The 27,373-nt window shown below is 43.5% G+C and overlaps 1 protein-coding gene and 2 long non-coding RNA genes across 8 annotated transcripts; 1 reads left to right on the forward strand and 2 right to left on the reverse strand.

The window, feature by feature from the left end:
- abcd1 (ATP-binding cassette, sub-family D (ALD), member 1) lies at nt 1-25,450 on the forward strand. 5 transcript variants are annotated; one of them, XM_040153250.1, is made up of 17 exons: nt 1-87; nt 4,708-4,992; nt 5,086-5,195; nt 6,557-6,714; nt 6,918-7,105; nt 7,999-8,173; nt 8,287-8,477; nt 8,734-8,914; nt 9,348-9,490; nt 10,296-10,476; nt 11,694-11,788; nt 17,342-17,487; nt 17,594-17,739; nt 20,338-20,422; nt 21,052-21,177; nt 21,743-21,830; nt 23,618-25,450. In XM_040153250.1, the coding sequence occupies exons 2-17, from the start codon at nt 4,864-4,866 to the stop codon at nt 23,750-23,752; spliced, it is 2,277 nt and encodes a 758-aa protein (XP_040009184.1). In that variant the 5' UTR covers nt 1-87; nt 4,708-4,863; the 3' UTR covers nt 23,753-25,450. The 5 variants fall into 5 exon arrangements, with proteins under 5 accessions (XP_040009184.1, XP_040009185.1, XP_040009186.1 ...); XM_040153251.1 differs by having other exon boundaries at nt 14-56; XM_040153252.1 differs by lacking the exon at nt 1-87 and adding an exon at nt 98-807.
- On the reverse strand, nt 8,828-9,421 carry LOC120804073. Its single transcript, XR_005709406.1, has 3 exons — nt 9,317-9,421; nt 9,132-9,218; nt 8,828-8,925 (listed from the first exon to the last, which is right to left on the reverse strand). It is a non-coding gene; the product is annotated as an uncharacterized LOC120804073 (long non-coding RNA).
- On the reverse strand, nt 15,363-27,366 carry LOC120804072. Of its 2 annotated transcripts, none has more exons than XR_005709405.1 (4): nt 26,604-27,366; nt 21,015-21,172; nt 18,602-18,727; nt 15,363-15,451 (listed from the first exon to the last, which is right to left on the reverse strand). It is a non-coding gene; the product is annotated as an uncharacterized LOC120804072 (long non-coding RNA). The 2 variants fall into 2 exon arrangements; XR_005709404.1 differs by lacking the exon at nt 15,363-15,451 and adding an exon at nt 17,952-18,526.
- Between the last annotated feature and the right edge of the window lie 7 nt (nt 27,367-27,373).

Consider the following 27,373-nt stretch of genomic DNA (forward strand, 5'->3'; position numbering starts at 1 on the left):
CTCTGTAGGAAGGTAGGGAGTAGGAGGTAGGAAAAGAGGAGCGAAGGTCAGGAGGGGTGAGTATGCGGACGCGGCCCGTCCTCGCAGGTAAACAGGCTGAACTTTATCCCCTCGCTCGGCGAAAATAAACTCCTGTAAACGGGTTAACAATGGAATAAAACGACAGCTTGTTAGAGGAGGAGCAGGAAGAGTTAATATATCTGTGTCCTGGTCAGACCCGAAGTAGAAGAACCGGATTAAAGCGTTAAACTCTGAATCTTTTCATGTTCACATCAGAGAAACAACGAAGTTCCTGCTGTTAGCGGTTAGCTTTGTTAGCATCACTCAGTTAGCCGCCGGTCGTTAAACCCGGGTCAAACTTTTAGTTCGGTTCGGTGTCAGCTCCGCGGCACGGCAACGGAGTTTCCAGTCGTCAGATATTTAAAAGATGGGTTTTAATCTCTGACACGGTGAATAACAGCAGATGTGTGCCGTTAGCCGGCTGCTACACTCAGGGTCTACGGAACAGTTGGAAGCTAGGGGTAACCGGAGCTACCTAACCAGAGATGCACTCACGGCACCGCCCCGTGGTTTAGGCAGGTTTTACCGGGTTTTATCGGTGTGAACAGAAGGAGTGTGGATATTCAGCAGGTCACTGCCTGATCCTAAAACAGTCTGATTCAATAAAAGTGTCCTTAAAGGACGAAGCGGTGACATACGGGACATTACCGTCACTCTGTTTATTACCGTCAACACAGCGTTGGAGCAAGTACTCACCGTAAAGAGGTAAAAGTACTGATACCGCACTGGAGTAATACTACAGTACAGGTAAACATGGTACATTAATAAAAGTATGTGACTATCAGGAAAAAAGTAGTGAATGCAGTAAAATAAATTCATCATCAGATCATTATTACTGATGCATTCATGTGTTAACAGCCTTTAACTGCTGGAACTGGATAAATGGAGCTAATTACTTACATAACATTCAGTGCAGGACTTCAGATAATGATTACTGTTACTATGGATTAATCCGACGATTATTTTATCAATTAATCGATTGATTGACTCTTAAAAAAACAGACTCAGGTGAGAAATGTTGCCCCAGTCGCCCAGAGCCCAAAGTGAAACCATCAGTGCTCGTTTCCAACCAACAGTCAAACCTCAAAGTTATTAAACATAAATGAAATAATGTAAAGTAAAAACCCGCAGATTTTCTCATCATTTCAGAACCTGTAAGTTTACATGAAGAATCGCTTGACAACTACCAAAGTAGCTGCCGGTTCATTTTCTGTCAATCGACTGATTGATTAATCGGCCAATAGTTTCGGCTTTACTTGAATGTACTGTTGGGTATTTTAATTTATACCAAAGAATCATATTTTATTAGTTTTGATTTGTCAAGTAACTGCAGCTGTCAGATAAATGTAGTGCAGTAAAAAGTATGATATTTACTCTGAAATGTGGGGGATTACAGTCCTGGTTGAAATTATTGGAAACCCTGAACTTTTAAGTACAGACTTCAAAAAATCTTCAGAAAATAAATGCAAATCAACCAGTTTTAGTAATTTTAATAATAAGTGTATTTTAATAAAATGTCTACAGTTACTGAACATGATAAAAAAAACTTGCATAGTATTTGGTTGTGAACCGTTGGCAACAGTGACAGCCTCTAAACGTTTCTTGTAGCCGTTTAGAAGCTTCTTGCACCCGTCTGCTGGTAGTTTCTACCACTCTCCCATTGCTATGTGTTCAAGCTCTTTTAAGTTGGCAGTAGTCCTTTCTGCAATGGCAGATTTCAGCTCTCTCCAAAGGTTTTCAATGGGATTTAGGTCAGGACTCATTGCTGGCCAGTTTAAAACAGTCCATCTTTTCCTTTTCAACCTTTGTTTTGTGCTGCTGGACGTGTCCTTTGGGTCATTGTCCTGCTGAAAGACCCAAGATCTTCATCTCAAACCTAGTTTTCTGACACTGGGTAACACATTTCTCTCTAAAATGTCCTGTTAATCTTCTGATTTCATCACTCCTTTGATACATTTCATGCCTCCAGTGCCAGAGGCAGCAAATCAGCCCCACAGCCTGATAGAACCTCCACAATGATTTACTGTAGGTAGGGTCTTCTTTTCCCCATGGGCTTCATTTCGTCACCTATAAACAAACTGATGCACTTCATTCCGACAGAGCTCTACTGTTGTTTCATCTGTCCATAGAACATTATCCCAGAAAGACTCTGGCTAATCTATAAAAGTTTTTGCAAACATTAGTTTTGCCTTTTTGTGCTTTCTTTCAGTAGTGGTTTCTTCCTTGGCCTTCACCCATGGAGCCTTACTTTGTTTAGTGTGGGGTGTCTGGTACGGGCTGAAACCACCACTCCAGATTGCTCCAGGTCAGCCTGAAGCTCTTTAGATGTCTTGCGTGGTGTTTTTTCCACAATCTGCATAAGCCTTCGCAGACTTCTCTCATTGAGTTTCTTCTTAGCACCACATCGTGGAAGCGACTGTGAAACAAACAGCTGAAACAGATTTTCAAGATCTTTGGCGATTCCTTTGTAGCCCTTGAAACTGTTTTTTGATGATAGCATTTCTGATGCTCTCTTGTCTTCACCACTGTGAAAAAGAAACTGGAAACAATCCAGCCCCTTTTTATGCAGGAAAACCATCATACATTGGTTAATTCAGGTCCCATGAACACTGAAAATTAAGCACAGTTGAGTTTCAGTTGATTTTTATTTTGTCTGAGGAACTAATTTAAATTCATCAAAAGGGTGCCAATAATTATATAAAGCTTAAATTTTATATCTGTATTTTTTATTTTAACTATATGAAAGCATTGTCGTTGTTGCTGTTGTTCAGTAACTTTGGGCATTTTGTTAAATATTTTGATTGTACAAAATTGGTTAATTTGTGTTTATTTCTGAAGATACTCTGAATACTGTACTTAAAATTCAGGGATGCCCATAAATTCAAACAGGACTGTAGAAATGTATCATGAAAATGAAATACCCAAGTAAAGTACAAGTACCTCAAAATTGTACTTCAGATCAGTACTTGAGTAAATGCAGTCAGTTACTTTCCCCCTGTGACCACATGATATTAACCGTGTGTTAGACTAAACTCACTGTACATCTGTAAAAGATAATGAGTTATGATCAGGTCTGATTGATCCCTCAAAAGATGTTTAAAGCATCAGAGAAATATACAACAGCAAGAAGTAGTGACATTAGTTTGGTGAGTAAACTACATTCTTTATCGGCATTTTATATTTTATTAATTGTTAAGAATTTACTGTGGTGAGCTACCATACTGAGACCGATACCAATATTAATATTTGAGAGCTTAAAAAATGCGATGATAATATATTGGCTGATATCAATTTTCTTTACACAACCTATAGCACAAATAAACACATTAGATAAGTTTCCTTAAATGTGTTTTTTGAACAGCTGTGACCAATGCATGTGCTGAACAGGACATTTTTCAGTGTAGAAATAAAGCCGTTTCTACTCTCTGCTGGACAATGGGAACAGAGTTCTGTTGTCCAGCAGTTCTCTAAACATTTCTGTTACTGTCATTTATCAGCTGACAGACACAGATACTGATGTTTTTGCAGTGAGCCGATACTGTCTGATACAGCGTTAGCAGCCTGGCTCTAATATACTGTACACATACCACTGATATTGTTGGTATCCACTGAAAACCATGGATCTTCAGATTTGGTGATTTGGTATATTTCAGGTACACTGCAGGGCTGTTTTTTTTTTTCTGCTCAGTGAGTATATTTACATCCACACTCGTAAGAAAGATGAGAGCGACGGTAAAAAGGAACCTCTGCATTACAAGAATCCGGGGTTTCACTTTTGTTTAAGTTTTTGTATCATCGTTTCATCATTTCTCATCATACTCTTGTTTTACTAACTAACTAACTACTGTGTAACATGTATCGAGGACGTTATGAACCAGCATGTCAGAGATCACAAACCTGGATTAGGTGTTTATAGGCCACAATGTCCTGGTTCCTGTCAGGTTTCTGAAAACAGGATCCTCCAAAAACCTGATCATAACACAACATAACTGCTACCCACGTAAACACGCCCAACAAATACATGTTTTTCACTAGACAGTGACAGTAAACAATGAAAGAAAGATGAAGTGGAAGGTGATGAAATAATATTCAAGTAATATAAAAAAAGGGTTGCTACAGTATAGCACATAAAGTGAGCAAGGAGTCAATTGTTTTTGAATTGCAGTATATGCATTATATATGGCGATATGGTAACATTGTCTTCGAAATCAATGGAGAAACTGATTATGGATAAAATAATCAGATGGTAATGACTCTTCTTCCTTGATCCACTGAATTAAATATCTAATAAATAAAAGTATTTCATCACACTGATAGTAAATCATTTAAAAATCAAACATGCTCATAATTCCAGCTGATTAATCAACAGAAAATTAATCAGCAACTATTTTGATAATCTATTGTCTCCCTTATTTTTTTTAAACGACAAATCGATTAATTAATGAAACAATCGGCAGATTGATAATGAAAATATTGGGTAGTTGCGGCCCCACAACAGTTGTAATGTTAAACTTGATAAAATGTTAGAAGATGCAGTTACGGGTTAGTAAAAACGTAAAACACATCAGCATGTCTGTTAATAAAATACTCATATATATATACAAGAAGAAACTTCGACAGTTCACTGAACTTCTCATACCTGTGCAGGTGGAGGCTCAGACTCAGAGGTCAGCATGTTGTTTCCATGATTACGAGCCTGTTGTTCTCAGTGGACCGCTCTGGGACCAGGTTCAGTTTGGACTCCTCCTGTGACACGCTGCTGTTTCTGTCCTCTGACTGGTCACCTGTTACCAGTCTGTCAGCATGCAGCTGACCTATCAGAAGCTGCCGGCTGACCTGAGGCGGAGCTCCAGACTCAGGAAGCTTACGGCAGTGCTGCTCGCAGCCTACGCCGTCAAAAAACTGTCCCCGTATGTCTGGAGGAGGATACAGGTGAGAAACACGCACAATCACGCACAATCACACACAAACACAAACGCACGCACACACTGCGGATAAATCTGGGTTTGTTTGTTTTATTTTCAGAGGAGTACAGCAGGTAAACAGCTGGGTGGAGTTAACCTCCCTGTGGGTGTGGTCCCCTCGTCCTCCAGCTCTGTGGAAAACAGCGGAGGGAAGAAGAACAGTGACAGCAGGTGTGTGTGTGTGTGTGTGTGTGTGTGTGTGTGTGTGTGTGTGTGTGTGTGTGTGTGTGTGTGTGTGTGTGTGTGTGTGTGTGTGTCTGTGTCTGTGTCTGTGTCTAAACAGAGCATAATAAAACATAAGTATTAAAGTGTTTCTCTGATGCAGTGTCCGAAACAAAACCACTATAGACACAAACACCAGAGTCCAGAAACTCCAAATGGGCTGTTTGCCCTTGATCCTGGTCTCCAAAAACAAGATCCTAAAGCATGGACCCATGAAGAACATCTAGATCCTTGTTGATAGCTTTGTGGTACTTGAAAACCCGAGTTAACCCCAAAGAAAGCTGATAACACATTGATCTGGCTTCATGATCACTACTCTAGTGACCAGAGACCTGTACTATGAAGCGGGATTTGTGGTTATCGAGGTAACCTCAGGTTTAACCCTGGGTTTTCAGGGTTATGACAGTGGTTCTCTTCTTACTGGGTTTCATCACAATGGTAACTTATGATGCACACTTAAGCTGTTCCTGAGCAGGTTATGTTCAAGATAACAGATTGCGGGGGAATATATATATAACTAGGCCTACTTACTGCTTTGAATTATGTTTTTATATTTATTTTTATTTGTTCCCAAGTCCATTTGACACCGCCAGGGCTGCTATTTTGGCCTGGATCGTGTCTTTAACTTCTTCATGTATGTCTAATATTCTAGTTTGCTCTTGGTCACTAAAATATGTCGCTCTGCTGCCAGAGGACTAGTCCTTGTTGATATCCACCATCATGTGACCTCGTAGCGTGGTTACGGTTGTCAGGCTCAGTGAGGCCAGATAACGAAAAGATATCCTGGGTTTGTTGAACGTGCTTCGTAGTACAGGCCCCAGGACCCTGTTTTTCAGATGTGGTTTAACTAATCCAGACTAAAATAACCCTGTTGATCTCAGACAATTTAGCTCTTTGAGCATAATTTGATGATTGATGTTTTTTTTAATTCATTACACCTGATTTTTTGTTTTGTTTGTAAACTTATTATTTTATGTATTATCTTGTATAAGTAAATATTCGTCATGAAAATTACATCGAGAGGTTGTAGTGATTCCTCAATGACCTGCATGTTCTCATCTGAAATCAGAATTATATCGATACTCTTCAATATAGACCTAAGAAACATCTGTACCTGAACATGAGTTCATGTTTGGGGTTCAGTCTATAACCTCTTGGTCCTGATCCAGGTTTATGTAAGCCTTTACCTTTACAGGTTTGGGTTTAAGGTCTTGTTGCTATGACAACAGGTCCAGATGAATTTTAAACAGCTTCACACTATAGGATGAACCCAGTCAGACAGATGTCTCTGTGTCTATTGTTGTCTTCAGGTCTCCATCAGTGAACAGGGATTTCGTCCTTAGGCTGTCTCGTATGTTGAAGCTCTTGTTTCCACGGTTACTGTGTCCAGAGTTTGGTCTATTGGCTCTGCACTCTGTCACTCTGATGTCCAGGACCTTCCTGTCCATTTACGTCGCTGCTCTGGACGGTCAGTCACTGTCCGTATCCGACTGTAACTTATCTGTCCGTTTGTCTTTATCTATCTGTATGTCTCTTTCTGTCCGTGTCACTATGAATGTCCCTTTTTTGTTCATAGTGTTTTAGTTGTTGTATATTTGCATGTTATATGTTTTACAGTGTCCAATGTGCAGAAGAACAGCATTAATAATCAATATTATTGATTGTTTGCAGGTGCGATAGTGAAGTGTATTGTTCAGAAGGATCCTCAGGCCTTTGTGCTGCAGCTCTCTAAGTGGCTCCTCGTTGCAGTTCCCGCCACCTTCATCAACAGCGCCATCAGATTCCTGGAGGGTCAGCTGACCCTCAGGTTCCGGAGCCGATTGGTCAACCACGCCTACCAGCTGTACTTCACCAACCAGGTAACGTACCCACATAATAATAATAATGATAATGATGATGATGATGATGTCCTTTACGTAGCACTTTTCAAAAACAAGTTCACAAAGTGTATCAAAAACATAAAAACAGAGAAAACACATACTATCAAAACCCTGCTCAAGGCATGACAAAGGAGGGGACACCACACGAGTTGTAACTATAAATAAGTTTATTTTACAGAACTGAAAAGGAAATTAATGTATAGACAAACCAAATGCAACAAAACCAAGTGGGTTGGAAACCAGGGTAGAGAGCAGGACTGGCTGACTGCCACCAGTTTATATAGTGCAGCCAGAATAGGTGAGCTGAATTTCCCTGATCACCAGACTCCACCCACCAGGCTCCTGCAGGGAGAGGCTCAGAACTTTCTGTCTGATCATTAATCATTACTGATCATTGCTGTAGGAGTCCAGTCCTTCACTGGTTGTAGTGACCTCTAAAATATAACGTGTTGGACAGAAAACACCCTGTACAACTTGAACGTTAACAGTATAACAGTAAATCAGTTACTTTGTGCATGTATCTTCATCTGTCCTACACTTCCAGTAGCTGCTGAATTTTTTAAACCGGGTCTGGCTAAAACCTTCTGGTGGTACATTGCTAACATGAAAGGATTAGTTGATTAATCCCTCGGAGATGCTGCATCAGTTGTCTTGTTGTACACACTACATGGGATAAGCCAGCAACTGTCGCTCTGCGTTAATTTTTGTTCCTGAATGCCCCTTGGGACTGTTTGGTGGGGACACGATCAGGTTGATATCATTGGGGTCTGGATTCGGCATAAAGCACTTTGTAACTTATATTCGGAAAAGTTTTGTAGAAATAAAGTTTTATGTTTGACTGAGTTATGTCCTCTTTCTCTCGGTCTCTGCAGACTTATTACCGTGTCAGTAACATGGACGGTCGTCTGTCCAATCCTGATCAGTCTCTCACTGAGGACATCGTCATGTTTTCAGCCTCCATCGCCCATCTCTACTCCAACCTGACCAAACCCATCCTGGACGTGGTCGTCACCTGCTACACCCTGCTGCGCACCGCCCAGTCTAAAGGTGGATTTGTGTTACTGTGTTGACATTCAAAACATAACAAAACAAAGGGCAGAGTGTGTCTGTGTTACTGTTTAATGATTAAAGATAAGATCGGTGGGATCTTCCTCCTGTAGGTGCAAACACAACATGGCCGTCGGTCATCGCCGGTCTGGTGGTGGCACTCACCGCCAAAGTCCTACGCTCCTGCTCGCCTAGATTTGGGAAACTGGTGGCCGAGGAGGCGAAGAGGAAAGGAGACCTGAGACACATGCACTCACGCATCATTGCTAACTCTGAGGAGATCGCATTCTATGGAGGACACAAGGTAAGCAACACTGACTGGGTACAGAACTGCCCTCTGGTGGACACAAAATCGATTAATGCAGCTATGAATAATAATTACAGTTTCAATAGACAATATAAAGTCATCACTATCACTGCGCATGTTGTGAGTTTGGGTGTGTGCGGATGCGGATGGCCCAGTCTTTGATAATGATGTCGAGGCTGGGTATGTTTGATTCGTAAAGGGGATGGCCCTTTCTGTGACGTTAATGTTGAGTTTGGGTGCATTTGATTCGTAGGTGGAGTTGGCCCAGCTGCAAAGGAGCTACATGTCTCTGTCGTCTCAGATCCATCAGATCCTGCTGAAGCGACTCTGGTACGTCATGTTGGAACAGTTCCTCATGAAGTACGTTTGGAGCGCCTCCGGCCTGGTGATGGTCGCTGTGCCCATCATCACCGCTACAGGTTACTCCAAATACGGTAAACACACACTGAGAACACACCAAATAGTGTAAAGACACACGCAGAATATGCCAAATATGGAAATGCACACCAGGAATACACCTATAATATATTAAATACACTAAATGCACAGTCATTATATACATAATAAACTAAATACAGAAGCCACATACCCAGAGTATCCCAAATATGTTAAATATGTACCAAGAACATGCTACATATGCTAAATACGCACCAGCTGGTGGGAGGTCCGTGGTATAAGTCTATGGCTTCTTGACGTCTCCCCTGTCGAATCTATTTTATTCTGATCTCTGTTTTTGTGCTGCAATTTTATATGAGAAAATAAAATTAAATAAAAATATACAAAAACAGGAATATTCCAAATATGATATATATGTAATAATAAATAATGAAATATACTGATGTGTGACTTTTGACTGGTGATCTTCAGACTCTGACGAGGTGAAGCAGGCAGCCATGGTGATGAAGGAAGAGGAATTGGTGAGTGAGAGGACGCAGGCCTTCACCACGGCCAGAAACCTCCTCAATGCTGGAGCCGACGCTGTGGAGAGGATCATGAGCTCATACAAGGAGGTACATGTCCTCCTCCTCCTCCTCTTCCTTCCCTCTCCACTTCTGTGTCCCTCTGTCTCCTCTTTCTGCTCCACCACTCCTCCTGCTCTACTCCTTTACCTCCACCACCTCTCTCTTTCCTCTTTAACGTTGTCTCTGTTGGCATGTATACGTTAAAGATATTTAGAAATCTGGTTAGATGCTATATTTTACTGCAGAGGTGGTGGCCCCGTTTACACCTGGCATTAACATGTGTCTTGGGTGATCGGATCACAAGTGGACAGCGCTACGTACAAGTGTAAACGACCACCGAGACGCATTGTGGTCTGATCACTCAGACCAATCACCGAGGTGGTCTGGGACGCATTTGACCATATATCTTTTGTAGTGTAAATGCTAATGTGTAAGAGGATTTGAAAAAGGATGTAACAGGAGAATCAAGGGAAGATGTGGTTATTTTGGTGAACGCGTGCCAACACTCAAAAAAATGGAGAGGAGCCCTGATGTACGTGGTTGGACTGCAAGTGAGACTAGATGCCCTAATCTCCATTTGCTCAGAAGATTCAGTCCAAAGAAAACTAGACGACTCCCATTCTAGCCGGACCGTTAACAAGGAAGTGAGGCAGCAGCGAAATCCGAACGCAAGTGGTCAGTTGGACACACCAGAGACGCATGATAGACACAGGTGTAAACGGCGATGTGTCTCGCCTGCCCACTCGCGTTCTGATCACTGAAGATGCATGTTAAGGCCAGGTGTGAACAGGGTCATTGACCTCAGTGGGCCTGTGAATAAATAAAGCTTTACATTGTGTATTTTTGTTTCCAGGTGACAGAGTTAGCCGGTTACACAGCTCGGGTGTCTGAGATGTTGGATGTGTTTGAAGATGTGAATCAGGGAATCTACCGTCGCTCTGCAGACAGAGAGGAGGCGTTAACAACAGGAGCAGCAGGAGGTGCAGCTGTGGTTCAACATGGTCAGAGAGTCTGTGGTCGACTGGAGATCAGAGGTGGGTGCACTGCGTGGCGTTAGCACTGTAGCATCCGAAACTTGGGAGAGTGTAAGCATTCAGTTGACTTGTCTTTATAAAGTCCACAGCATGTTTGGAAAAGTGTGCAGCACCACTCGTCTGTCTTAAATTCCCTTCAGCCCTTTTCAGACATGGGGTGCTTTCTATTTGGCTAATGTGGCTCCACAACCCCTTCACTCCTGTCTCTTGCTCACATCTTATCTCCCCCCAGCTGGGATGACAGGCGATCTAAGGACGGAGGTGATCTATTCACCAAACGGGACATCCTCCCTAACTGCAGTGTCACTTTGAGGAGACGGCAACTTCTCAGGACGCACTCAGCTCCTAATTAACTAATTAAACTAAACAAATAAATAATAATTATTGGTGCTGATGGAGTAATAATGGTTACTGTCACTTTATATTTTGGAAGGGAAAATAAGAGGAAAATGAGGAAAGCCTTTTAGCTTTGTAGTAAAAATAAACAGTTACAGAGTGTTTGCATGATTGATTCTACACACATGTAATATTTTTAAAATGTTGAGCATCAGTTGCTGCTGCTGTTCCTGTTTCCTCCAGTAGTTTGTCTGAACTACAGTATCACAAATCATGTAACGCTATTAATGTTATAGAAAAGCTGTTTTCACGACAGCCTGTTACTTTTACATCTGATCAGCTGACCAGTCAATAAAAAGATTCAGATTGAAGGGGTGTAGCCTCCTCTTAGGACACCTGTGGTTCCTCGCCTCCTCTGACACATTAAAGTGATCAGAAAAACAGCGGTGACAGAACACCAACAGTTTCTACATCATATGTCGGATAACAGAGAATTGAGGAAGCAGAATTAACAGAATGGAAAATAGAATGGAATACATAACATGCTGGCTTCATCGAGCTGTTAAAGTCTTTTCTCATTGATATTAGTTAGCTGGTTAGGACAAAGAGTGCCATTGGATGGGTATGGTAGAGGTAAGTATCATTTTAGTTGAATACTTATCAGAGAAACGGGCTGAAAAGCAGGAGTGTTCTCGGAAACGACTCACACCTGCACAGGGGAAAACACCTGGTCTCTTCATTAGAAAATAACGGTCACAGTGTTTAATTGTGTGTTTGAAATCAGAGTTTGCTCAAACTCCTGAGAATTATTCAGCTCTGAATCCTTTCAGAGCTTTGGATTCAATTTTTGATGTTGTTGACGTCTTGTTGTCCGTGTGCAGGTCAGGTGATCAGTGTAGAGCACGGGATTCGCTGTGAGAACCTGCCAATCATCACACCGACCGGAGACGTGGTGGTGTCCAGCCTCAACATCCAGGTAGCCCGTGTGCGCACACACACACACACACACACACACACACACACACACACACACACACAAACACACACACACACACACACAGTTTAAATGCTTTACTTGAATGTACATTTCTGCAAAACTGTTGGTAACACGTCTCTGGCAGGAGTGGTCATTAAATCATCTGTATGGCTTCCACTCTATTCCTGTTGTCTCCAGTAAATGCAAAATGTGACAATGCCAAAAGGCAAAAAATTCTGGCTAACATCCGATCATTGCAACAATCCTCATCCACACGTGCCTCATTCTTGGGTTTGTTGGGTTGTTGAACTGCCAGTCGGCATTTAACAAAGCTGATTTCATTCCTGCATCTGCGAACCAGCTATCCCATGAGCTTCTCATTGAGACTTGGATCAAACCAGAAAACACTGCTATCCTGACCGCACTCTCCACTAGCAAATACACAATTTTTGAGTACCATGTTGTGTTGACTGCTCCAGAAAAAGGGTCTGTGATTGTCATTTACCATCCATCAGGACAAATGGGTGATTTTGTGGATGAGTGAGGCACACTGTTGTCTTCTATTCCTGAATGGAAGACAACAGTGGCTGTCCCCTACTCATCCTAGGTGACTGGAGCATCCATTTAGATAATACGAGCTCTGCGGACTTCCTGTCCCTTATATACTCATTTGACCTCAAACGGGTTTGCAGCCCTCCGATTCACAAAGTTGGCAAAGAACTTGACCTCATCCAAAATCACAGATGCCACAGAATGCATCTGCATCACACCTCTGCACCTCTCTGACCACTATTTCATTAGCTTCACTGTTTCGCCTCCTGGAATTGCCCTCTGTTTCTCCAGCTCTGGTTTTGTTCTTCTGCAACCTTTGCGACCTCTCTCCCACCCACTTTTCCTCAGTGGTTGCATCCATACTGTCTCCTCTGCTGCACATTTTCCTCAGTAGAGGTCAAGGATGCCACAGAGTCTCGCTCTGTTCCACACTGACCTCGTGTCTGGATAGCCTGTGTCCTTTATCCACCAAACCTGCACGCTCTAACCGTCTCAACCGTGGCTGACTGACACCATCTGAAATCTGCGTACTGATCTCAAAGCTGCTGAGAAAAAAAATGCGTAAATCCAGTGACCCGTCTGATCTCAAGGGTTATCAGTTGCTCTTCCTTCCCATCCAGCATCAGTGCTGCCCAAAATGCTTTTTACAAAGATAAAATCAGCAGTACCGTAGACACTCAGAAATTATTTTCCGCCTTCAAAACATTACTCAGTCCTCCGGTTCCTCTACCAGACACAAACCTCTCAGCAGATATCTTTGCCTCCTTCTTCACTGAAAAGGTGGTGGTCATCGGTAGTAAATTCTCTGAACCACTCAGAGACAACCAGTCTCCATGGTCAGCCCTTTCACCGAGGACTGTGCACCAGCAAGCCAAACATGTAGCAGTCCCCCTCTGCTTCTCTGCCTCCTCCAGTCAATGACTCACCACCTCCCTCACTCAGCCCTCTGGCTGAATGCAAGGGACCAAAAACCTTGACATGTAGCAGTCCTACTACATGTCCCTCTCTGTCTCCCCAGGTCAATGGCGCAATAACTCCCTCCTTCACCCCTCTCACTTAGAGGGAGGTATCAAAACTCCTTACTGGTAGCCATCCTACTACATGTGCGATGGACCCCAGTCCCACCAACCTCCTCCAAGCCATATCTCACACCATTGTACCCGCTATCACACATGGTGAATGCTTCACTGACTTCGGGAACATTTCCATCGGCATTCAGATAGGCTCAGGTAACACCTCTGCTCAAAAAGCCTTCACTCAATCCTGCTCAGGTTGAGAGCTATTGACCGGATTCGTTACTTCCATTCTTATCTAAGGCTATCGAATGGGCAGTTTTCAAACAGGTCCCAGAATTCCTCTCACAGAACACCCTCCTTGACCCAAATCAGTCAGGCTTTAAGAACAGCCACTCCACTGACACAGCTCTGTTGTCTGTGACAGAAGCCAGAGCTGCAGTTTAGTTCTCGGTCCTTATCCTGACGGCCTTCGACATGGTGAACCACCGTATCTTGCTATCTGTACTCTCCGATATGGGCATCTCAGGCAAAGCGCTTTCTTGGTCTGAATGCTATCTCACTGGGTTTTCCTTCAATGTCTCATGGTAAGGTCATAAATCCTTACCTCAACCCACAGGGGTGACCCAAGGCTCAGAGCTGTGCCTTCCTCTCTTTGCAATATGAACCACATCCTTGGGTACAATAATCCGCTCGCATGGCTTCTCATATCACTGCTACGCAGACGACACCGAACTATACCTGTCATTCCCGCCAGGTGACTCCATGGTCTCAGCATGGATCTCAGCCTGTCTCAGAAATATCCAGGTGAATTAGGGAACCCAACCTTCAACTAAACCTCTCTAAGACTGAACTCTTTGTCATCTGAGCCAATCAATCTTTCAATCACAATATCAACATCAAAATTGCCTTTTCATCTACATACATACATATACAACAAAAGAAAAACCAGGCCTTACCTGACTCATTACGCCACCCAACTCTTGGTACCGGACATGTTTAGCTCTCTTCTTGACTATTTCATTGCCCTCTAGCTGTCAGGTTTTTGATCAGCCTAAAAGGACACATGTCACTCCGCTGCTCCTCGACCTCCGATGGCTACCCAGGGTGCCTGAATCACATTCAAGTCACTAATGCTCACCTACAGAGTGACTTCTGGGTCTGGACCCATCTACCTGAACTTAATCAAACAGGCTTATGCTCAGCCACTGTGTTGCTCCAAGGAACATCGTCTGACATTGCCATCCCTTCACACAAGGCAGTCACAGTCAAGACTGTTCTCATTTGTGGTTCCCTGATGGTGGAACGAGCTACGAAAATTTATCAGAGCTGGGGCATCCTTCTTTATCTTCCAGAACCACTTGATGACATCTCCTCCAAGGACACCTCCTCTCCTAACAACTAACACCCCAACAAGCCTAACTAGCACTTACTGTGCACTTTCGGTGCACTTCCTTACCTGATCTCCCTGGTCTGTCTGTAATGTCTAGTGTGTGTTATCTGTCTGTAGTGTGCATTGTGTGTTGTCTGTCTGTAGTGTGTTTTGTCTGTAATGTGCAGTGTTTATTGACTGACTGTAGTGTGCAGTGTGTTTTGTCTGTGTGTGTTGTCTGTCTGTAGTGTGCAGTGTGTTGGTGACCCTATGGTGTCACTGTTGCAACACAGATAAACTTCTCTCTGAAATCTGTTAACAAATGGCTGTCTGATTGGTAATCTAATCTCTCATTCTTTGACCACTGTTTCCATCTGACTGAGGTCAGAGATCACAGCAGAGCCTGCAGCTCTCTAGCATTTACTCAAACACTGTGTGTGTGTGTGTGTGTGTGTGTGTGTGTGTGTGTGTGTGTGTGTGTGTGTGTGTGTGTGTGTGTGTGTGTGTTCATACACAGACACACAATAGAAGGATTAAATAGAGAGAAATTCTTATGATAAAGACTCAGAGATGAAGAAAAGAGCAAACAGATGGAAACATTACAGAAGAAGAAGAGGAACATTGATGGAAACATAACCTCCTCTCTGTCGTCGTTCCTCGATCTTTGACCTCTTGGCTCTGACAGCAGCTCTGTGATTGGTTGGTTCTCTCAGAGTGTCGTCACATCTATGAGGACAGTTCATGGGAGAGATGTCCCGATGATCAGTATCAGGGCCAATGGAATGGTATAAAATAAAGCTGATCAAAATCTAATCCTCTCTTTACTGTACTCTACTTTGTTTTGTCCATCTCAGGCTCCTGATGTCGCAGTGCTTCTCCCCACTGCAGTATTTCACTGCATATGAGTTTGAAAACTAGAATGAATATGAAAAATTATTTGGGCACACTGGTAGTTAACTCTGTTTTGAGACTAGAGTTGCCAAAACACACGGATTCACTAAGCTCTGACAGCAACTAATCTCTTCTCTCCCCTCTCTTATTACCAAAGCTGAGTGTAGAAAACTTTAAAATTTTCTATTTAATTAATGTTAAATAATATAAGAATCAGTTTGGACTGGGTATCAACAGGACTTGGATTGGATCAGTGCCAGAAAAGCTTTATCGGGACATCCCTTCTTCACAATGTTTGCGATAGTGTTTATCCCTGTCAGCACACCCTCTAAACTGATAATAATCTGCTGTGATAAATATAAACAGTCTGAAGCACCACGTACAGAGTCTCGGTAACATGCAGAAACACAAGCCTTCACTGTAAGAGCTGCAGAGAAATGACAACCAGTCATGGATCAGTCCAGGTATAAAAAAGTTGAGTCAGGAGATTCATCGTTGACTTTGAGGGACACAACGCTAAAAAATGGTCTAAACTCAAGGTCTACTTATTTACCTCTTCTCAGAGTCTTCAAATATACTTAACAGCCTTCTTTAGCGAATAGAACTCATCACATGATGGAAGTACGTACAGGAGTCGGTGGATGGCTAGAGGATTAACAGGCAGCTCCATTCATTGAATAGGGACAGTGAGATGTGATCAAAGCTAGTAGGTGGGCATTTGAATTGAGATTTTTTTTTCAAACATAATGTGTTCTGAGGTAAAGTATGAACTTTCAGCCTCAAAACACAGACAAGGTTTTATATGAAATACTTTCACTAGAGAAATGGCACTAAATCAGTGAGAACTGGATTTAAATACCACACAAAAACAGACCCGGAGTTGAAGAATACTGCAGTTTTTTGTCAGTACAGAGTCAGGTTGTCTAACATCTCAGGACTGTGGGAAGAAGTCAGTTCTGTTTAGTTGAGCTTTGACTGCATGCCACCTGTCTACGTACATTAACTCGGTCAGACTGTATACTTTTCCTATTGCACTGCTTTTCAGTATGTTTGGTTCTTCTTGCTCTTTGATACTGTTCGGTCGCAAATATTAGCACTTAGTTCGACACACAGTAGGACACTATCAAATGTATTTAGCTTTTAATATCGTTTGTAGTTTGTGAAGCATTCTGTTTTTCCAGCTCTTTTTCCATTCAAAAGAACGTCCATCTTTCAAAGTTTTTACCTTTACAGTTCATGACATTACACCCACTCTTTTTACTTCAAAAGTTTCCACACTTCATAGAAAATGTATGCCTTTGTAAAATCAAAGCAAACAGACTTGAGAGTGCCAGATCAAGATGAGTTCCCGTCAAACCTCCCATAGGCCCCGATGTTAACCACTGACAGTGATTGACAGCCCTTGTACCGCCTTAGCAACCACCCAGAGAACCTTAGCAACTAAGTAGAAACCACTAAGGCACCCCATAGCGACCACCTGAAACGCCCTAGAAATGACCTGTTTCCAACCTAGCAACTGCCCAGAAGAACACCATAGCAACCACCCTGTGCCCAGCTGTTCAAGCAACACATTTAAGCAGTTGGCAACCGCACACCTTCTTGTCCTTTGTGCCGCAGAGAATTAAAATCCACAGAATAAACAGATTTGCTTTCATGTTTATCTACATACAATATTTATCAATTCATGTTTAAAAAAGGGTATTATCCTTTCTCCCTGTGTCTCAGATGGATGAGGGGATGCATGTGTTGATCACAGGTCCAAACGGCTGTGGGAAGAGTTCTCTGTTCAGGATCCTCAGTGGACTGTGGCCAGTTTATGGAGGAGTCCTGTACCGCCCAGAACCACAGCACATGTTCTACATCCCACAGAGGTAATACTATTACTATTACTACTGCTACCACTACTACCACTGCTAGTGTACTGAACAGAATCACAGCACATGTTCCAGTAGTGATATAGCACTGTCCACTGTATAGGCCCTACATGTCAGAGGGGACCCTCAGGGACCAGGTGATTTATCCGGACTCAGTGGAGGAGATGGTTCAGAGGGGGATCACTGATTCGGATCTGGAGGAGATCCTTCGGACCGTCCACCTGGTCTACATCCTGGACCGAGAGGGAGGTCAGTCTGTGTGTATGTGTGTGTGTGTTAACAGTATCAGGTCTGTCTTTAGGATTAAGTAGTTAAACAGGATGGAGGTGATTCAGAAGTTGATGTGAAGGTAAACTGTGATCCAGTCAGAACAAGCTCAGTCACAACATTTTAAATATAAAAACTAGAGGTGTGCTGGTAAACAAGGGTGGACAGCGAGACCACTTACAGGTTTTATGGTAATAACGTTTTAATGTCTAAACCAGGTAGAACAATGGTGATCATGTCCTTTAAGAGAGAGTGCACCACCACTGGCACCAGCTTTTGATGAGACACAGAGAGAGAGAGAGAGAGGGACTGAGGGAGAGAGGAGGAGATCGCCCCTGTGGTTGCATTTGCTTCAGCTTCAATATGTGTGGACACGCTGCCGAGGAAATGAGGCTGGTGACAACCCAACTCAGCCAGCTATTTGGGAGTGATAGGTGTACTCAGTACTTTGGAAAATGAGCCTAGGGGACTACGCCTCCCTCGGCTGCGGTGCTGTATATTTGTATGTCAGTAGGCACACTGGATTGAAAGTTTCAATAGACCATGAATTTGGATTCTTTTTTAATCCTTATTAAAAACCATATTGACTGGTTGGTTGGTTGGTTGGTTACAGTTCTCGGTGAAAAACATAAGGGTCTGTATCAACAGGAGCCAGGATACTCCTTTGGAGTCAGCACCCACTTGTCCATAATTTCTATAGTAAGAACGCACATGAAGAGCGATGCGCACTGTAGAAGTCCATGGGTGCTCACTGCTTGTTCGTAGACCACTAAAGGAAAACAAAACAAAACAAAACATTTTGATCCGGAAGTACTCTCATTAGAACAGGGAATTCATTTCTTACCATTCTGGCACCGCCTTTAGAAGGCGCTGTGAACACAGCACAGAGCTCCCATCATAGTCCAACAGGCAGAGCAGGTACAGCAGAGGGGCCCCTCAGCGACCAGGTTCCTGGACTGCTGTCTCTCGTCTGAAGGAGTTTGTAGGAGCCAAGTTGTGACATTAACAGACAGAGCTGAATTATATGTGACTGATGACAAGGAAACTTGCTCCCTCAAGATAGCAAACATTACGCTCTTCCTTCTAGGTCAGCTAGAACAGTAGAGAACAGTAGAGTACAGTACAGTACACTACCGTAGAGTACGGTAGAGTAGGCACAGTAGAGTAGGTTACAGTAGAGTAGAGTAGAGTAGGGTACAGTAGAGTACAATGGGGTAGACTACAGTAGAGTATGGTAGAGTAGAGTACAGTAGAGCAGGCACAGTACAGTACAGTAGGTTACAATAGAGTATAATACAGTAGAGTACAGTGGAGTATAGTACAGTAGAGTAGGTTACAATAGAGTACAGTACCGTAGAGTATAGTAAAGTACAGTAGAGTAGGGTACAGTAGAGTAGGGTACAGTAGAGTAGGGTACAGTAGGGTACAATAGAGTATAATACAGTAGAGTACAGTGGAGTATAGTACAGTAGAGTAGGTTACAATAGAGTACAGTAGAGTACAGTACCGTAGAGTATAGTAAAGTACAGTAGAGTAGAGTACAGTAGAGTAGAGTACAGTAGGGTACAGTACATTACAATAGAGTACAGTAGAGTACAGTACTGTACGGTAGAGTAGGCACAGTAGAGTAGGTTACAGTAGAGAAGAGTAGAGTAGGGTACAGTAGAGTAAAGTAGTGTAGGGTACAGTAGAGTACAATACGGTAGAGTACAGTAGAGTATGGTAGAGTAGAGTACAGTAGAGCAGGCACAGTAGAGTACAGTACAGTAGAGTAGGTTACAATAGAGTACAGTGGAGTATAGTACAGTAGAGTAGGTTACAATAGAGTACAGTGGAGTATAGTACAGTAGAGTAGGTTACAATAGAGTACAGTACCGTAGAGTATAGTAAAGTACAGTAGAGTAGGGTACAGTAGAGTACAGTAGGGTACAGTACATTACAATAGAGTACAGTAGAGTACATTGCGGTAGGTTACAATAGAGTATAATACAGTAGAGTACAGTGGAGTACAGTAGGGTACAGTACATTACAATAGAGTACAGTAGAGTACATTGCGGTAGAGTACAGTGGAGTAGGCACAGTAGAGTAAAACTATAATGTCAATGATAATACATTGAGACAAATACAGCGATGAATAAAAACGAGCAGTAGTGTCTTAGAGTCTGATGTGACTGTGCTCCAGCTGATCACTGTTGCTGCCTTTTACACATAATTTTACCATTAATACAACAAAGTACACGTATGACAACTTGAACACACGTGTAAAGGGAAGAGATGCAGGGACTGTGCTGCGTTCAAGTCCCAGTAGACTGTCCTACCCTTGAAACAACCGTCCTGCTCCTGTTGTTGTTTTTACTGTAAGTGTATCTGATGTTAATGGTTTTTCCTGCTTTGACAGAAGTGTTTCAGGACAGTTTTGTGAATATGTTGATACCCTGATATTTTGGTCATTTTCCTCTAGTATAGCTTTGTCAAAGCAGTTTGTAAAGTCAGAGTTTCTTCATTTTGGACAGAAATAAACAGCCAGTGGTTCACACGTCACTACACAGGTTACTGTAATAACCTGCTTCTGTCTGTCAGGCTGGGAGTCGGTCAGTGACTGGAAAGACGTTCTGTCTGGAGGAGAGAAACAGAGGATGGGGATGGCTCGTATGTTCTACCACCGGTAAATATTTACTGACTGTTCACTGACTTCCTGCTAACTGGCTGTTTTCTGGCCGTCTGGCTCGCACACTGACACAGCTGAGGTCCGGTGTATTCTCAGTCAGGCAGCAGGTAAAGATGGACGCCTGTCAGACTGAACTCTGGGTACAGTGGCATTACACCGACTGTCCAGACCAACAGTTCTGTTCTCTAAAGGCCCGAGCTATGTACTGACTGCTGACGCCTCCCTGTGTACCAGCGGTCAAAGTCAGGGTGAATTAAATAACATTATAAAGCTACAGTTGTGGTTGTGGGTTATGTGTGAATTGCAGTGTGAGGGGGGTGTGGCATACAACAAACTCTGGACTCAGGTTCTCCACCAGAGTCCAGAGTTTGATGGTTGTATCAGACTGTGGTGGTTCAGAGGAAGCTGAGTCTGAGGGTAAAGGTGTGGATCTACCAGTGACTCTCTGTTCCAGTCCTCAGCTGTGGTCCTGGTCTCTGAGATGCTCAGTTAGTCTGCTGACACCACGACCTGGAGCTGGATAAGAGGCTGCTGTCTGTCTGACTGGTTGCTGGTTTTCTGACTGTGTGTCTGTTCCGTGGACGTTTACCTTTCTCTCCCTGATGTTGCGAATGTCTCTCGCCCAGCCCTCGGTACGCTCTGTTGGATGAGTGTACGAGCGCCGTCAGCATCGACGTGGAGGGGAACATCTTCCAGGCTGCAAAGGATGCGGGGATAGCTCTGCTGTCAATCACACACAGACCCTCCCTGTGGTCAGTACACACACACACACACACACACACACACACACACAGTATTATATAGTGGCTCTGTTCCAGATTTATTTCAATGTTGAATACTACATGATGCTGTAACACCAGCAAGCCCGACCCATGAAATCACAGTGTCTCATTGTGGTGCTGAAGTGATCAGTTCTTCTTGAGGGCTAGTCGGCTGGTGATGATGATAAAATCAGAAGAAAAGTTTACAGACAAACATTGCATTGATTGATTGATTGATTGATTGATTCAGAGATCTGCATGGTCGGTACTAAACGCTGAAACTTGCTCTGGCATAAGGTGTTTGTGTTCTGAGGACTGACCATGTGATTCAGTGTTTTATACAGACTTTAGTGGTTAAAAGTCAGAATTTAAACCTTGTTCTTCATATTTCAGGTTTTCCACATTAAAACTCTAGAAATATCTCGCAACATTCAGATGAAGTAGTTTTATTTCCACCCTGCAGAGGGCAGCAGAGCTCTGAGCTGGTCTCAGCTGCCACACCCTGGTGGTTATGTCAAACTGTCCTCTTCCTTCTTCTTTCTCCTCCGTCTAACAGGAAGTACCACTCTCACTTGCTTCAGTTTGATGGAGAAGGAGGATGGAGGTTTGAACCTCTGGATGCCTCCACTCGTCTCTCTCTGCAGGTATTTAAATCCAACCATCTTTAGACAAGAGACACAAACTGATAAACTTTTCATATTTAACATTGAAGTTACTCTTGATATTCATCAGTTTCAGTGCAAGAGTTTATGATCCACAATGTTGGTTCTGGTCTGAGACCAGACCTGCAGAAAACCCACTTGATCCTAAAGAAAGCTGAGGACCGTTAGACCTGGTCTAAAATGAACTGAATGTCTTCTGGAAGACCTCTTTGAAGAGTCACGTGACTCTTCTGATAATCAAAATAAGAAAAATAAGTGAAAACTACAGAAACAAATCAGGTACAGTAAGTATAGTAATGAGTTTAGATGCCGACCATGAACCCACAACGTCCTTGGTTTGAGTCCAGCTGGGGACCCTTGTTGCATCTCCTGTATTCCCTCTGCTGTCTGCGATAAAGACTTTAAAAGCGAAAAAACATAATAAAACCACAGCAAAGCCACTGAACCGAGAGAAACATCCCACGAGTCTGACTATGATATTTTTACTTCTCCTCAGTGCGATAAAGATTCAGATTTTTAGAGGTTCGAAGAGTAAAGCTACAGAGCCAGGTCTGCACCTCAGGGTCCATCAACACGAACACTCACAATCGTGACTTCACCCATCACCATGGAGGTCCACCCTATCTCCGCCAGACCTCCCAACCCTCATTAGCATTTGTCATGGGTCCACTTGGTCCCTAGTATCTGAGACCTGACAGGGTTCCTGTTTCTGGTCTCTCTTTGTTTGTCTCATCTCAGGTAAACCACAATCTGAGTCCAGAAATCCCCTTTGAATCTGGTCTTTTTCTTCTAAAAGTAGTTTATGCATGTCAGGTTCAGATGGGTTTTCCACAGGCTTGTTTCAGATGGGGTCCAAAAACCACTACTAGAACCGCCCTGCTTCAGAACGGTGTTTACTTTTCACTGAGGAGAGGGGTTTTACACACACACACACACACACACACACACACACACACACACACACACACACACACACACACACACAGAAAATGCCGAAATTATCACCAACCCGCCCAAACTGTTTTTACCACCCACGTATAAAAAGGAGTCCTGTGGGACAGAAACCCCCCCCATTGTGGCATCACTGTCCCTCAGCAGCTTCCCGCCCCCCAGCACTGGCTGTGGTGGGGTGGGAAGAGTTGGGGGTGTTTAATGTGTCACTGATGTCGGAATCCTTGTTGAAGAGCAAGTAGAAATAAACATGTTTCAGTGTTGCTACAGATACACACACAAGTTTGACGCTGCAGAGAAGTTTCTCAGATTCCAAGTGAATCAGATGTTAAAATAACTCTTCAGCTGACCCACAGACCCCTCTGACTACTGGCTCTGCAGTCGCTGTGGTTACCGTGGTAACCATCAGCTGCACAAAACACGCCTCTGGCATGCATGATATACGTGTGTGAGGTCAAAGTGTGGCGTGAGGAGACTGAGAGCAGCCAATCAGCTGCCTCTCTCTCTGTCATGTGACTGGTTATCGCTGCCTACAGGGTTGCAGTTTATCATCAGTTTAGTTTACAGATTTAAAACAGAACATGTAGACACAGTTTAACAAAACCTGTCTCTCGGTTTCCTCTGGTCACTTGTTTCTGGCCTTTCTGCTCTCTCGGGTCTCTCGGGTCTCTCTGGTCTCTGATCTCTGATTACTCTGGTCTCTCTGGTCTCTCTGATCTCTGATCTCTGATTACTCTGATTTCTGATCTCTGATTACTCTGGTCTCTCTGGTCTCTGATTACTCTGATCTCTGAGCTCTGGTCTCTGTTCTCTGTCAGGAGGAGAAGCAGCGTCTGGAGAGCCAGCTGTCGGGGATTCCTAAGATGCAGCAGAGACTGGCAGAGCTGTGTGTCCTGCTGGGGGAGAGAGGGGGGGAGGCGGAGGGGGAGGATGAAGAGGAGGCGCTCTCCTGAGTTTAGACTGGGATGGAAGAAATGTGCTGTTTTTAGTGGTTACCATGGAAACACACATAGCAGGTCGTTCATGTGACTGAAACTGACGTTCAGAACTGCAGTTTGATGTGAAACCGTGTTTTAACCTTCTGGACTGGTCTGGACCGGTCTGGACTGGTGGTTCCATCCCTTTCCGCTGAATCTACAGGACCCGCTCTCTGCAGGTATGTGTGACATAAACGTCCATGAAACCTCCCGCGGTATTTCAACTGCATGTTAAAAATAAATAAACATTAGAGAGGCACCGAGGTGGAATTTCAGGGCCGGTGACTGATGATATGAATCTGAGAGATCCGGCAGTTAGAGCCCCGACCGTCCCTAGAAGAATACCTAATCAATACTAATTAATAACTAAATAACGTCAGACTGTATCTCCTTATTGCCTTATTGAGGAGCACGATTAGACTACATAAACCTTTAGAATAACCAATAACTCAATCATTTTTACCTCCACATTATCAGACGTCCTCATTGGAACAATACAATCAATTCATTTTCTCATCGTCCATCCTGAATGAATATATTTCCACCATGTCCACGGACATTTCTCTATTCTGATTGGCTGGCTGGGACTCATGATGTCATTTCCCACTGTGCTACGATTAATCACCATGAAGTAAATGTTAAAGGTGAATGGACTGCCGACCCACGTTCAGAACTGTCCCCAAACACATCCTGCGTCAGTCTCCTCACTCATGGTTTTTGTTGTGTGGTGCTCGCTGACTGTTTTCATGTTAGAGCAGCTCAGTGCGAGGACTCAGAACCCCCTGGGTCCCTGCAGTGACAGTCCCGTTCATCTGTCCCAGAGACAGCGTTGGTAACTCACAGGTGGAAAAAGTCAAAGCTAAAAGAGCGCGTGGATGTAAAAACCGCAGGAGAGAAGTCAACTACGACTCCCAGGGTGCATCTCACAAACAGCCAATCATGGAGCTTGAGATTCTGTCACATGAGCTGCAACAGTCACTGTAAATACATCACACAAGTGGAGTCCACTGCTCATGAATTCTGCAGGTGTGGGTGTTGGGACGGACCCTGTACCCTCCGTTTCGATGCATGATGGGAACTGTAGTGCCAAAACTCAAAGACGGTTAACCTTAAGTAATGGAGAGACAAAAAACATGAAAATGAATTACAAACCCCAAAAACTGATCTGACGTCAGTGTTCGTGTCTTTTCAAAAACACAGATCAAACTGATCTGATGATCAAACTGATCTGACGTCAGTATTCACAGCTGGTTCTGAAGGATTTCTCCGATTAACCTAATGTTCACCTGAACGTGTTGCAGTCACACTCAGAGTTCGCTTTTACAACTGAATTCTATCTGTAAACACTGTGCTGAAGAGTCAATTTCAGTCACATGACTCAGAGGTCACGTGAGGTCAGAGGTCAAACGCAGTGTGACCCACTGCAGGTGATTTTTAAATTGTGCCATTTTTAATCTTTTACTGTTTGTACAATCGTGTTTTTGCTGAAGCTGGTTTATCTGACAAACTATATTATATATTATAATTGATATAATCAATCCGCAGCTCAGCTCAGTAAATCAAACTGCTGCTGAGGAGCGTGAATAAAAAAGAGTTAAACAGTTTGACATGTTTGATGTGGTGCATTGAGTCTGTGATGAAGATGATGAAAATGTTTTGAACTTTAGTAGAAAATAAAATAATAATTAAAAACCTCTGTGTCATGCTTTTCAAAATGAAGTTACTCAGGAGAAGAAACAGAAAAATAATTAGACAAAACAAAGACTGAAATGAATCTGAAGAGTAACTAACACTTTGACCACAGAAACGTGTCGTTTCTCATCATTACACCTGAAAAGTTTCTGCTTCCTGTTCTGATCTGGTGTCTTCAGACTGTAAAAGCATCTTAATTTGTCCCAGCGTCTCCGTCCTTTGAAAACCCTTCCCGGTTTTAGTGAGGAGCAGAGTGGGAAGTGGTGGAGAGTAACTAAGTACATTTACTCAAGTACTGCACTTACTACAATTTTGAGGTAATTACAGGAGTATTTCCGATTTATGTCACTTTATACTTCTACTGCAATAGATTTCAGAGGCAAATATTGTACTTTTTACTACATTCATCAGACAGCTGCCGTTACTTTACACTTACATGAAGACAAATATAAATTTACAAAATACGACATCTAGTTGGAGATTAAACCAGAGGTTCCAACGTTTCTGTCCTGTGACCCCTGACGAAAATATCTGAAACTAATTCAGGCTCAAAGTTTCAGTTTCAGTTTCAGCTTGAACTTCTCAGGTTTCATTCCAATGACTGATCCAATGATCAATATTTCATCAAAAATCAAAGATCAGACAAAAGTCTAAAACCTGAATCCAGATCAATGAATCCGAACTTTGTTTCTTTTTCTTTCCTCTCCCATTTATCATCTGACGACCCCTCAGGCTTATCTTGTGACCCTCTGGAGGGGCCCAACCCCCGGGTTGGGACCCAGTGGACTGAACCCTCTCCCTGTCTCTGACGTAGCTAAAAGCAGCTCCACCAGTAAAACGCTGCCGAAGCCTCCGTGACTCAGGATCAATGATCTGATCACGTCAGAGAGAATCAGAGACCAGTCACAGGAGACAGGTCCCTGCACAATGAAGTACTTTTACTGTGACACTGGGACTACAGGAAGTACTTTTACTGTGACACTTTAACTATATTAAGTACTTTTACTGAAGTAGGATATTGAATGCAGTATTTTTACATTGTTGTATTGGTACTTGTACTGAAGTGGAGAATCTGAGTACTTGGTCCACCTCTGGGAGGGGGCAGAGACCGGGCAGGTGAGAGGCACACACTCACAAGGAGGAGGTGAGCTGGCGGTCCAGGGCTGAGTGTGGTGGTCTCCAGACCAGGCTCCTCTGCCCATGGTTTAGCAGTTGACAGGTTCACCTGAACCCGTGCAGGTTCTTCCTCAGCTGCCCCACGATGAAGACTGATCTGCATCCTAAGGAGAAGGCAGAGTGTCGTTGAGGGGTGGGTGCGTTCATTTGTCCAGTCCACAACAACCAGCCATTTTCCCCACCAGGCTTCAGAACCCTTCAGACCGGTTCCTCCCCCCTTTTGCAGATCAAGGAGACCACGTCACACAGCCCTGGACTCCCAGCTCACCTGCCTGGTCTCTGCCCCCGCGTGGTCCTAGTGTTACAAAAGAAGATTCAAAAGCCCTAACTCTCAGCACAAAGGATCCAGACCAGAGACCTGCAGCAGAGTTCAGCTGCAGGATCTGAGCTCAGGCTTTATTATTGTTGACGAGACTGTTCAAAGGAAACCTGCGCTTTCAGTCCACATGTGGGACCATTGACAGAGTGAGGACAGGGGCTGTAGCTCAGTGCCACTGACTCAGCAGCTGCTCCACTAGAAAGAGAATCAATCACTAATCAGTAATCAATATTCCCGGAAACCTGACATGAGTCTTCAGAAGGGTTCTCTCATTAAAACACGGTCAGAGTGCCCCTGTGAGTCAGGCTCGGAGGCGGCAGCAGGTTGTCGGTTCTATTCCCCACAGAGGAACCTGGCACTCCTGCCGCTGCTGAGGAGCGTCAGAAAAATGCCCCCGGCGCCGCGAAGCG

This window comes from Xiphias gladius, chromosome 18 (genome assembly GCF_016859285.1).
Source record: "Xiphias gladius isolate SHS-SW01 ecotype Sanya breed wild chromosome 18, ASM1685928v1, whole genome shotgun sequence".
Classification (NCBI taxonomy): Eukaryota; Metazoa; Chordata; class Actinopteri; order Istiophoriformes; family Xiphiidae; genus Xiphias; species Xiphias gladius.

Bases quoted from the DNA above. Each gene is read 5' to 3' on its own strand.
- abcd1 (XM_040153250.1), top strand. From the start codon at position 4,864: ATGCAGCTGACCTATCAGAAGCTGCCGGCTGACCTGAGGCGGAGCTCC. The intron at 17,488-17,593 runs GTAATACTATTA...TCCACTGTATAG, and splicing joins ATGTTCTACATCCCACAGAG to GCCCTACATGTCAGAGGGGA. The intron at 21,178-21,742 runs GTCAGTACACAC...TCCGTCTAACAG, and splicing joins ACACACAGACCCTCCCTGTG to GAAGTACCACTCTCACTTGC.